Source organism: Misgurnus anguillicaudatus, chromosome 20 (assembly GCF_027580225.2).
Source record: "Misgurnus anguillicaudatus chromosome 20, ASM2758022v2, whole genome shotgun sequence".
Classification (NCBI taxonomy): domain Eukaryota; kingdom Metazoa; phylum Chordata; class Actinopteri; order Cypriniformes; family Cobitidae; genus Misgurnus; species Misgurnus anguillicaudatus.
In genome coordinates this window covers 22533071-22546245 of record NC_073356.2, presented here as the reverse complement: position 1 = coordinate 22546245, position 13175 = coordinate 22533071, and the positions used below count along the sequence as shown (strand labels likewise).

General features: G+C 39.4%; 3 protein-coding genes across 3 annotated transcripts; 1 reads left to right on the top strand and 2 right to left on the bottom strand.

The window, feature by feature from the left end:
* Positions 1-181: 181 nt before the first annotated feature.
* nkain1 (sodium/potassium transporting ATPase interacting 1) lies at positions 182-5182 on the bottom strand. Its single transcript, XM_073858319.1, has 7 exons — positions 4691-5182; positions 3432-3569; positions 3154-3234; positions 2821-3018; positions 2639-2699; positions 2472-2553; positions 182-1021 (listed from the first exon to the last, which is right to left on the bottom strand). Exons 1-7 carry the CDS (start codon positions 4742-4744, stop codon positions 1012-1014), a joined length of 624 nt encoding a protein of 207 aa, XP_073714420.1. The 5' UTR covers positions 4745-5182; the 3' UTR covers positions 182-1011.
* A 455-nt stretch (positions 5183-5637) lies between these two features.
* On the bottom strand, positions 5638-10108 carry snrnp40 (small nuclear ribonucleoprotein 40 (U5)). Its single transcript, XM_055219032.2, has 10 exons — positions 9858-10108; positions 9499-9628; positions 9280-9373; positions 8884-9049; positions 7450-7572; positions 7232-7352; positions 6658-6740; positions 6399-6460; positions 6213-6316; positions 5638-5857 (listed from the first exon to the last, which is right to left on the bottom strand). The coding sequence occupies exons 1-10, from the start codon at positions 9966-9968 to the stop codon at positions 5808-5810; spliced, it is 1044 nt and encodes a 347-aa protein (XP_055075007.1). The 5' UTR covers positions 9969-10108; the 3' UTR covers positions 5638-5807.
* An 81-nt stretch (positions 10109-10189) lies between these two features.
* zcchc17 (zinc finger, CCHC domain containing 17) lies at positions 10190-13068 on the top strand. The gene is made up of 8 exons (XM_073858318.1): positions 10190-10367; positions 10520-10597; positions 10691-10748; positions 10839-10939; positions 11103-11194; positions 11301-11401; positions 12556-12671; positions 12797-13068. The coding sequence occupies exons 2-8, from the start codon at positions 10523-10525 to the stop codon at positions 12950-12952; spliced, it is 699 nt and encodes a 232-aa protein (XP_073714419.1). The 5' UTR covers positions 10190-10367; positions 10520-10522; the 3' UTR covers positions 12953-13068.
* Positions 13069-13175: the final 107 nt, after the last annotated feature.

Here is a 13175-nt window from a genome sequence, read left to right as displayed (position 1 = left end):
AAACTATTGCAAATAATGACAAACATGGCCTAAATAGGCATGCCCTTTGTCAGTCATACCTGTCCCAAGGGGTTTTGTACATTTTAAAGCACTGTGAAACTGATATACTTATAAAAACATACACATGGATGCTCTATAACAATAATGCTGTGGTGTATTTATTAGTAAACAAGACAACGAATAATCTAGAAAGAGTTTATTATGCTGAACAACTGTCCCACCCATCTCATATACAACAGTTGTGTCCCTAATTTCTCTCTTTCTCATTCACACAAAAACATCCCTTCTGAAACAAGTATTGTACACGAACATACATTCGTTATGAAGTGGTCTTCAAATAAACATTTATGGCTAGTCACATTATGCGTTGGGTGCATAAATACATATCAAAACTTGTCTGTGTGCATGAACACATTCAGAGACACGCAGTGCTCATGCACGCAGACATATTAAGAGCCACCTAGAGGCACAACTCCTCCTCTACCATGATTTTAACATGCACAAAGTCCTACTGCATTCCCCAAATACACATCTACCCAACCTAACACATTCATCTAACACATTACATTTTAGTGTCTTACATCAGAATATAAGCAATCTCTCTTACACGCTCACTCGCACGCACGCACACACACCATCAAGAGCTGAGCAAGCAGCTCTGGGATGTGTCCAAAGATTACCTGGGTCAAAGGTTGGCCTTCTTGTGAATACACAAACATATACAAAGGCCTTTGTGCACACACTTTAACACAGATGATCTGTTGCCATCTTCAAATCTTATTTAATAATGCTCGTCTCAACAGGGCTTAAGCATTGTCCTGTTTGTAAGCTTGTTCTCAGTAAGTCACACACATGCAGGCTGGTGCTGCACTTTATCATTTCTCCAGTAGAGGGAGACAGAGTTTGAGAGACAGACATTGAAGCTGGTAGCAAGTATCCCACAATGCAGAGGACTTCATCTCTCAGAGACAAGCAGTTGTTTCCCTCTGAAGGTGGGGGTTTCTTTGATTTCTATCCAGTGCTAAATACGTATAAAAAAAGAACAACTTAAAAACAGGACACGACATTTAAAGTTTAGAGTAATCATTTTTACAACGTCCTGGAAAAAATCTTAGCCATTAGCACAGCTGGACAAAAATAGATTGACTGTAACAACAGTCATACACTCACCTAAAGGATTATTAGGAACACCATACTAATACTGTGTTTGACCCTCTTTCGCCTTCAGAACTACTTTAATTCTACGTGGCATTGATTCAACGAGGTGCTGAAAGCATTTTTAGAAATGTTGGCCCATATTGATAGGAGAGCATCTTGCAGTTGATGGAGATTTGTGGGATGCACATCCAGGGCACAAAGCTCCTGTCCCACCACATCCCAAAGATTCTCTATTGGGTTAAGATCTGGTGACTGCGGGGGGCATTTTAGTACAGTGAACTTGTCATGTTCAAGAAACTAATTTAAAATGATTCGAGCTTTGTGACATGGTGCCTTATCCTGCTGGAAGTAGCCATCAGAGGATGGGTACATGGTGGTCATTAAGGGATGGACATGGTCAGAAACAATGCTCAGGTAGGCCGTGGCATTTAAACAATGACACTAAGGGCACTTAGAGGCCTAAAGTGGGCCAAGAAAACATCCTCCACACCATTATTACACCACCACCACCAGTCTGCACAGTGGTAACAAGGCATGATGGATCCATGTTCTCATTCTGTTTACGCCAAATTCTGACTCTACCATCTGAATGTCTCAACAGAAATCGAGATTTATCAGACCAGGCAACATTTTTCCAGTCTTCAACTGTCCAATTTTGGTGAGCTCAGGCAAATTGTAGCCTCTTTTTACTATTTGTAGTGGAGATGAGTGGCACCCAGTGGAGTCTTCTGCTGTTGTAGCCCAAGGTTGTGTGTGTTGTGGCTTCACAAATGCTTTGCTGCATACCTCGGTTGTAAAGAGTGGTTATTTCAGTCAAAGTTGCTCTTCTATCAGCTTGAATCAGTCGGCCCATTCTCCTCTGACCTCTAGCACCAACAAGGCATTTTCACCCACATGACTGCCGCATACTGGATGTTTTTCCCTTTGCACACCATTCTTTGTAAACTCTAGAAATGGTTGTGTGTGAAAATCCCAGTATTTTAGCAGCTTGTGAAAAACTCAGACCGACACGTCTGGCACCAACAACCATGCCACGCTCAAAATTCACCTTTCTTTTCCATTCTGACGTTCAGTTTGGAGTTCAGGAGATTGCCTTGACCAGGAGCACACCCCTAAATGCATTGAAGCAACTGCCATGTGATTGGTTGATTAGATAATTGCATAAATGAGAAATTGAACAGGTGTTTCTAATAATCCTTTAGTTGAGTGTATGTGGTCCTTATACAAAAAACATTAGAAAACATTAATCCTCAATTGACCAATCAGAAATAAGTATTCCAGAAAACATTGTAAATGTAGAAATGCGTACTTACGTATAGAGAGGCTGCAGCTGTAAGTGAGAACTCTTTTGTGGAGGTTGGTAACCATAAGTGTCAAATCCACCAATGAAATCGACTGTAACAAAGAAATGGGTATTTAAACTTAAGCAACACATTTAATTCCTGAAAACAGCAATAAACAACAATTACAGAAGACTTACAGCTCTCCTCATCATCCAGGAAGACTTTACTAACATAGCAGGCATACACAAATCCAAAGAGCTGAAAAATAAATGAATGTGTGAATGGGACATACACACACTGGATGCACAACACAATTTCAATGCTTTTCCTATCTGACAAACAAGGTGTATGTTAACAGACACAATGTGTGTGTACTTACTGCAAGGAACACTTGCAAGGCTGAGCTGACCACCTCTATGTACTGGTAGTCCAGTAGGCAGCCGCTGACAGTGATCACATGATGATCCTGAGGAGCCAATGGCGAGTCGGGCACTGGTGTAACTAAGCAACCAGGCCCATTCTCCATCCACCAGGAACGGTGAAGTGATGTGTTAAATGTCATCAGGAAATCCCTATCCTGAACAAATACAGAACAACCCAAAAAGGTTTTAGCCGGCAAATCCCCCGAGCGTGCATTTAAAATTTATTAACATTCACTAAGAGGCTTAATATAAATGTTTTAATGAGAAGGCATTAAATCAGATGCACCAACCTGTGACAAGTGTCCAACTTCCAGATAAAAACAGATGATGAAAGAGTTCCAGCCAACCCAGACCACAAGCCACACAGCATACTAAAACGCAAGTATGCACAGACAGACATACAAATTACATACTCTGTATTTGTGTGTATATAAAGACAATAACAAACCAGTCATCTTTTTGAACTATATGAGTAAGTGAAAACATGTGAATCATGTGCTTATGTCTTCTGATTGTGTGTTTATGATTGTAAATATGTTAATGTACATTATAATGCGTGTATGCATACCAGTACAAGATATCTGGAGCGGATTTGCACAGTTCCAAACACTCCCATAATAACAGCCATGATATGGAGGAAATTGGCAAGGATGGGGGCCCATTGATATCCCAGGAAGTCAAACACCTGCCTCTGTAATGCAGCAACCTATGAACAAAAGAACTGTATGTTAAACACCCAAATAACAAATACAAAGATTTAACAAATGCACGAAAACACATAATGTTGGGCAAAATGACACACTGGGTTATGTGGGGCCCCTAGGTTCTAATTTTAAAGTAACAACAATACAAAACAGTAAATTTCGCAAGTCAAGGATGCAAAATGCATCCAGGATTACCCAAATTCTCCCTATAGCTAACTACTAGCTATGTTCAGCATTTACATTCTGTTTGTGTTTATATCTTTGCCGACCTAAATACGCCAAATCGAGTTTATTTAGACAAGTGTCAGACTGGCAAAAAAGCTTGCGTTAAAGACTCCCAAGTTATGTTGGCAGAGATGCGGTACACAAAGTCTGGTATTGTTGGCATCTGTTGGAGCAGATATTGAGACGTGTTGTAGCATCCATCCAAATAATTGCCTAGTAAACTGACAGCATCCAGTGCTGCAGACTGACCAAACAAAGCCATAAGGAGGGATGTAGACGGACAGAAAATCTATAGGTGTTATAAAGGAGAGTCTATCTGGGATGGTTCAGCTTAAATATACAACTCAGCTTTATGTGAAAGAAAGATCCTTTGTATTTGATGTAGTTAAGTTAACATTGAATGGTCACAGTGCAGAATCAGCAGTAAACCTTCTAGTGTACTTCAAAAAAAACATTAAACCCACTTAGGCCAATAGCAAATAAATAAAGCTGTGTCTCTTTCTTTAACACACAGGAGCGATCCCAAAGCTCTTTGCTGCAGCTGTTTCCATGGAAACTGCCTGGAGTCCCAGCCCACAGCCCTATGAGAAAAGCCCCTTCCTCATGAGACCCTTCATCCACGTACACACCTCGTTTGTGTTACACAAACATCATATCTGGGACATGAAGTTTCTAAGTGAGGAAAGTTCCACCGTAAGCATCTCCTTTGGTCCCTAAATAAACTGGAACCAGGACATCTTCCCCATTACCCACAATCCCCTGGCATCACTCCTCTAAAATAAGTACTAAAAGCCAGTGTTGTACGGTCTTGTACTTTCTATACTTTATAATTCCTATAAATATATACAGATTATCACGAGACCAAGCATGTACATCTACAACACTCACGCACACTTACCAGCTGCAGGCAGCAGATGACCACGAGCGTGCACCTCCCATCGCACCGGCCCATGCTCTCGCGCTTCAGGCACGGTTTGGGCCCCGCGAGGCGTCGGGAGAAAGCGGAGTCCCCGGTGAGGTCCAGCGCGCTTCTCTGTCTTGTATCACGATAACGACTCAAAACATCAAGAAGCCCACCCGGCCTCGTGCATGCCTCCGTGAGTCGATGCTTTCAGGTCGCCGCTGATCATTCCCGATCTCCGCCGCGGATCCGGTTGAATTGTCCTAACTGAAACTGTCCTAATCAGGTAGGGCTACAGCCCGATTCGAGTCCGAATCTGCCACACCTTCATTTTGTACCGGAGACAACCCAAAAATAGCACAAAGAACAGAGAAAAAGAATGAGAGGGAGCGCGCGGTTAACACAGGCACAAACGAGCATCATATGATAAGCATCAGGCGGAGCGCGAGCGGGGGGTGTAAGGGCGCGAGGTAAGAAAACAACGCAAATGGAGTACAAAGCGTGTCTTTGTGACTTACCGTAACCGTGCGAGCGCTATTCGCTTTTACGGTGCCGATTTTGTCCTCGATAATCTCAGACCGGGGCTGTAGATCAAGCAACCATACGTATGTCCCGGCTCTTTGTCAACATAGGTACCGGAGAGGGTGGAAATCAGACACCCTCGTGCAATCCTGCAACCCCGGCGCTCGCGCAACCGCATAGAGACGCACAACACGAGGCGTTCACAGCGCACAAAGAAAACCATCATGCAGCTGTTGGCACTCTTATTGAGTGAACCCCCATTATCTTTTCACAAGACTTTAAATCAAATTATTCAGTGTATGCTTGCTTATTAAATATCTTGTAGTTTAAAATAGATACACGGAATAGAACACATATTTGAAAATCATATGCAACAATAACACTTTTTATTTAGACAAACAGCCAAATAATGCAAACAATACTTCTGAAAACATGTTTATTAAAAGCATAGAAAAGCAAGTCCAACATTTTTCTCTAACTGATCATCAACATTTTTTCAACTGAACTGTCAAATGTAAATCAAATTTCCCAATCTTTTCTCACTCTCACATTCACACACATACAAACACACACGTCACACACACTCAAAAAATTATTGAATCTCCCCGAGGTAGAGACGCTTATCACTGGATCCAGAGAGAACTGTAAAAGACAAAATAATACAAATTGGAGTTAAAAGTGAAGCTTAAAGAAATAAACATATATAATTTATCCTGCAATCTGATTGGTTAATAAAAATGTTGATCCAGGACCAACAATGGTGATGATCCAGGATCACATACTACTTGGTGAAGTCACGTTCATTATACTTTTGTGTCACTTAAAAAAAGCATTGCTAAATACACCGAATATTGGGATAAACTAGGACAAATCGTTCGTATAGACCAAGTGTGACCCACTTTACCCCAAATCATTATAAATGCAAAGGATTTCTCCAAGCAATTGCACTGCTTCAAGCTTTAAAAAAAACAAAAACATAATACTAGTATATTTTTACCAATAGGTTCTTCTGGATGGAAAGACACCTCGTTGACAGATCCAGCATGACCAGGGAGTTTATAAAGGATCCTACGGGACGTTGTGTCCCAAATGTACACAAACCTACAACACAAACACACTGTGTTAAACATTACCACACATAATACTTCAGTAAAACTACATACACTATACAAAATACTGATACCTGTCAGCAGAACCTGCAGCGATCTTACTTCCATCAGGAGACCATGAGCATCTGAGGAGATTCTAAAAACAGAAGAAAAGTCTTCAATGTTGCCCAGTATTTATCAACCGCCCAGTGTCTGTGATGTCTGCTTAAATCTACACTTAAAATCCATGTATCATGCATCAAAAATTCTCAGATTTCTCATTTGTATAAACCAAAAACTATAATCATATCTTGGTAACATTCATCTTTCAAATACAGACATAGCTAGACTTACCTTTTCAAAGTTATGGACATTTCCCTGAAAGATCTTCACAAACCTATCCTTTGGTGCAAATGGACGGATATCCCAGACACGCACTGTAAAAAAAAATATTAACACAAAAAAATCTAACAGGTTAGTATTTACAACAGTATCCAGGGTCCCCAGAATACATGTGTAAAGTTTTACTATAGATAATTACTATAGCATGTTAAAATTGGCACTTTGTAGGTGTGAGCAAAAATGTGCCGTTTTTGGATGTTTGTTTTTAAGGGAATTATCCCCTTCTGACATTTGTAGGTGTGAGCAAAAATGTGCCGTTTTTGGATGTTTGTTTTTAAGGGAATTATCCCCTTCTGACATCACAAGGGGAGCCAAATTTGAATGACCTATTTTTTCACATGCTTGCAGAAAATGGTTTACCAAAACTAAGGTTACTGAGTTGATCTTTTTCACATTTTCTAGGTTGATACAAGGTCTGGGGACCCAATTATAGCACTTAAACATGGAAAAAGTCAGATTTTCATGACATGTCCCCTTTAAATAGGGGATAAGTAATGTACAGTCATATACACCCCCTTATGCTTACCACTGTTATCCATTGAATTGGACAGCAGGTAAGACCCATCTAAGCTGAGACTGAGACCTGTAACAGAGTCTCCATGACCCTGCATAGTGTAAATCAGTTTGTTTTGCCTCAGGTCCCACACCTGCAACATATAAACAAAAGGCAAATGTATGAAAATGGATTCAGGAATGGAGTCTTAAAGAATTCTGTTGGAAAATAATTTTGATGGGCACCCAGACCTTTATGTCATTGTCAATGCCTCCTGAGATGATCTGGTCACTGGTGTCATTGAATGTCACACTGAGAACTTGATAGGTGTTCTGAAATGTGTGAACAGAGGCCTTCTTCCTGATGTCCCACAGCTACAACAACACACAAATACAAAATTTAGTACTGGACGGCTTAGACCATTTGTGACTATAAAACCCAGTCTATTCGGAGTATCAAATTTTGATTTCAGTAATTTATTTCAATCTTTGACATCATATTATCAGTGAATATAAAAGATATCAAGGTTATATTTTTACGAAATGTTCTTTACGTTATGTAGGATGATTTTATGTAGAAAACAGTAAATCCCCAGAAAATAATTTGAGCTGGGGTTTTACAGGCAGGGTCACATTTTAACACACAAACAGCATTCTCTTTACATGTTTAAAATCATCACGATTTCAGACATTTCATATAAAATAAACCGAAATAGAGATTTGCCAAACTGATATCACCACAATGAATTGCAAAAATGCATGAAGCCCCAGATTGCAGAAGATCTTCTATAAATCTAAGTTTAAATGAAATACTGAAAAATAATCAATTTTAAATTTATTTTTATTTTATTCATTATACTTATTGTATGTAGTCATTTAAAATAAAAGCTTTTTAATTTGAAAGAGTACCATGGTGGTTCTAAGTTTTTCTTGTTTGATGAACTATAGTCCTTTTCACACAGAAATTAGGGAAAATGTGTCCGGGATTTGTCTGGAATCATGCGGTTTTTGGTTCATTCACACTGCCAATGATTTTCCAGAATCTGTGCGTGCTTTCACACACACACACACACACACACACACACACACCGTAAAAATCCCATAAAGACACATGACATATTTAAAGTCCTGCACTTGGTAGGTTTTTTCCACAACGTCTGAAGTTTACTAATTATCCGTGATTTCTCTCGAGAAACCACGCACGTGCATGTTCGTTTATGAAGAGAATATAAAAAGCATGTGGTGCGCTGTTCTGTCATGCTGGTGAATGATCTCCGCTTCTGCGCAGACAGTGACAAGCTTCCTGATCTCCGCTTCAGTCCAGTTTGCAGGAATTTCTCATCATGAATGTTGATTTGTGTTTAAATCCCTGTGTCACAGAGCTGAACCATAACTTCTGGTTGCGATGACACGAACGTCCTCACTACGCCAAGCCCCTTAGAGCATTGTTTCTATCTTTTGTTCACACAGAATGCTTTCCGTGTATATTACTAGGTCCTCTTTCGTTGAGCGATCCCAGAACATTTACAGGACACACACAAGTTTTTATGGAAATTTCTGGGACCAAAGTGGTGTGTGAATGAGGTTTATTATTAACCCTTGACCATAGAGCACCTTGACCTTATATTCTTTCCGTGATGTGCTCTCTTCCATAAGATGTAGTTTAATAAATTGTGTCATATTTACCTTCACAGTTCCATCATCACTGCCTGTGCAGGCCAGCTGTGGTCCACGGCGAGCCGGAAAACAAGAGTTCACAAAGGACGTGTGACCTTTCAGACGCTTCACACGCTCCCCTGTCTCACTGTCCCACACACACACCGTCTTGTCCGTACTAGCTGAAAAGAGCAGACTGGAAGAAAAACACTGAATGTAAAAAAATAATCAAATATGCAAGAGCACAAGAATCAGTTTCTGTAGCTCAATTGGTACACCATTGCGTTAGCAGTGTAAAAGGTAATAGGTTTAAGCCCCAGGGAACACACATACTGATCAAATATAATGCACAGTGAGTCGCTTTGGACAAAAGCATCTCCCTAATGCGTATATGTCGCAGCAAGCCTCTTTATAATACAAACACACCTTCCATCTGTGTTATAATGTAGCTCCATCACAGCTCCACTGTGGCCTTTAAGTGTAGCATAATTCTCACAGTCCCCATAAACATTCCACATCACTGTAATAATATGAACATAAAAAACATCATTAAAAAACACACAATACATCAACACATAACATACACATTCTAAGTACATAATTCAAGTTACACTCAAACATTAAAGAAAACAAGAAGATGCATCAAGATAAGGCGGTCATATCCTGAGGATGCTAATGTAGCTCCATTAGGATGAAACTTGGAGCAGTAAACTTCTCCTTCGTGGCCAGACAGAAGCATTATAGGAGCCTGCAGACTGGAGCTTCGTGGAGGGCCCTGTCATATAGATACACAACAATAGATTAATGTTTATGCAGGTGGTCTTATTACAGGGGCGATGAACCCACTAATCATGCATTCTAGTTAAATTACAGGTGGTGATATTTGTAGAAAGTTTTCAATGGGTGGGTTAAAAGTGCAAGGGATCAAACAGAAACCCAGGATGTTGTAATTTCACAGCTGTGGGAAAAAGACAGAATTTTTTAAAGATGCAGATATTTGTTACCATAGCAGAGAGCTGCTGGGACTGCGCTGCGGCTACGAGCTCGGTCCGGGGTCTCTTCACAGCGGTCGGAACAACTGCCATGTCCGCGGCGCGCTTCTTTGGTTCGATCATGGTTGTGAAAATACTGAAATACCGGTAATATTTAAAAACGATCAATACTATTTACTTATTTTTATAATGAATGAGTTTCCAAGCCACACACCGCCATCAAGCAACACGCTCGCCAAGTAAAACACATCCGGTGACGCCAGAGCTCCTAATTGGTTGGTTCACTCGAAACGCGATTTTATTGGTCGCAGTTCAATTCTTTGACCCGGAAGACAACGCACGCTGTTGTGAATTTGTTTGTGCGTTGTGGTTTAACATTAGTTAGTGGAAGTTATATTATACCACATATTTTAGCAGCAAAAAATTTAAATTCCGATTGTTTGGTACGAATATTCTTTGTATTTTGCAGTTTAATATTGTTTTCAAAGTGTAGTATACTGGCAAGACGTGATACCGTCTGATAAGATGATAAATCTTGGCTTTGTAACTGGCATGATTTGCATTAGAAGCATTAGTGATGACATCTTTAAATAATTAATCTGTTAACGTACTAGTATGCCTAGTTACGGATAGATGTCAGAACATATTTGTTAAGCAGATGTATTTTTACAGATGTAATGGCTGATGAACGGGAGAGAGAACCAGCTGGATTGGATGGATTACCTCCGATGTACAGCATTCTGAGGGGAGAGGTTGCATCTCCTTATCTGAAATGCAGCATTTGAAATGATATAAGTCTGTTCCTTAACTGATTCATTTACACTGTGTCTCTTTCTTCTATTTAGGTTGCATCTGTTACGACATATGGTGCTTTTGTTAAAATTACAGGATATAGAAAACAAGGTAAGGTTGGATAGAGTTACAGTAGCGTGTGTATATAAGAGATCATAGATTTTCCATTGTGTGTGTGTTTGTTTGTGATTGCATTGTCAGGTCTGGTTCATAAGAGTGAGATGTCTGCCTGTAGGGTAGAGAACCCGGCTGAAATAGTTGATGTAGGGGAGAGCGTCTGGATAAAAGTCATTGGCAGAGAGGTATGTTAAAGTTTTTAAAAGCAAAGCATACTGCAAAACAACATACTGTCATACAGTATATCCCTACCAGCAATTACTATTACTCACAGCAGTTGCTAAATCTGATTAATGCATTGCATTTTATGTATAAATGATTTTAAAAGTAATTTTATGATTCCATTAGATTAAGGATGATAAAGTCAAGCTCTCCTTCTCCATGAAAGCTGTCAATCAAGGCACCGGGCGGGACCTAGACCCCAACAATGTAATGGCGGAGTAGGTGGTTTATAGTAAATGAATGCTATGTGGCTGCATGTTTGTTACTGAAACACACTTGGCATAAATATACAAAATCGTGTGCAAATAAATGTTGTCCATACAGACAGGATGAACGCAGACGAAGGCAGTTCAGGGATCACACGGGACAGAAGATCACCCTGGAGGCTGTGCTCAACACCACATGCAAAAAGTGTGGCTGCAGAGGTAAGAGCAATGCAACCTTCAGACCGGTTCAACCTTCCAGTGTACCTTAAACCTGTTAACTGGCGCTGTCCCATGAGAGGGACACCTAAGTTTACTTCAATATTTTTCATGTAAATGTTAATTTGACACGGCAAACTATATATTGTTGGAATGGAAAGGTCTAAGAATGCAGTTTTCATATTTTGAAACCTTTAGCAGTAATAATAATGCAGTACTGTAATTTATTAATTTGTGAGAAGAGTATGCAGCAAACCAATACAAACCTCAGTTTTTTGATAATTTTTTGTATTAAAAATAATACTATTCCATTTTTTATTTATGACAAATAAATGTACACTGCTATAAAAAATTATATTTTCACCTCCAGACACTTCCATAAAAAATGTTAAAGCGTATTCTTTAAAGGTGCAGTGTGTAATTTTTAGAAGGATCTCTTGACAGAAATGCAAAATAATATACAAAACTATATTATCAGTGGTGTATAAAGACCTTTAATCATGAACCGTTATGTGTTTATTACCTTAGAATGAGACGTTTTTATTTACATACACCGTTGGTCCCCTTACATGGAAGTCGGCATTTTGTGCCGCCATGTTTCTACAAAAACCCAAAACCAAAAAAAAGTTGTCTCCGATGACATGTTTGTCCGGTGGCGGCTACTGTAGCTTCTCCATGTGATTAAAAAATGAGGGGTAAGCAGTGGACTGAGCAATTGGTTGCAATTCACCAGCACATCACCACTAGATGCCGCTAAAATTTAAACACTGCACCTTTAAAACAAGACCAAAATTAGGCTTATATTAATTTGAAGGTGTATATCACCTTTTCACCCCATCCCACTCGGAAAAGGGCTGCGCCAGTTAAAGGGTTAAACCTTTGGGTTTACTTTAGAGACAGTTACATCAAGTTTTTTAGGATTAAGTATGTTTCTGTAATTATTCAATGAAATATTTCTTTATGTAGATTGAATAAGAGTTTTGCAGTAGTTCAGTTATTTCTGTTGTTAAATAACTTCACTATTACACAGCAATAATAGCTTGCCAATGCCTGGCTCACATTTTTACTGTCTTTATTTGCAGAAAGTACCTTTAATCCTTTAACGCCTGTTATGACAAAGTGTACCTTATAATGACACACGTCTGTTTGCATGTAAGGTCACTTTGCCAAAGACTGCTTCTCAACGCCTGGACTTCAATATAGTTTAGTGCCAGAAGAGGAAGAGCCAGCGTCCAGCCAGACCACCCAATCAGAGCCTCTTAAACGTAAAAAGGTGCAGACACGCCCCTCTGAAGCCAATAAATTTTATAGTGACATACTGCCTTTATTTTTCTAACTTCAACCCTCTTTCTTTCATTTGTTTACTTACATTACTCATCATTATTTTTTTTTTTGCAGGAAAAGAAGGCAAAGAAAGAAAAGAAGAACAAGAAGGAAAAAAAGAGAGACAATTCTTCATCTGATAGTAGCGATGATGATGCCAAAAGACCACGACATTCGCACACGCATTCAAAGAAAAAGCACAAGAAGCACAAACACAAAACACAAAAGTGAATCATTTCTATATGGTGTAAACGCAGTGATATTTTATGTACAACTGGAGAAATGTGCTTGCATTTGGTCTATCAAAAATAAATGTGTGGTTGATCAGCACTTGATCAATAATGAAATGTACTTTTGTGTTTATATTAAACTGTAATGAGTTTGAAATTAATGATTGTGGGGTTTTTTTGGAGGTGAAAGTTTAATAGGGTTACTCCAGCAACCTCCAAGTGAC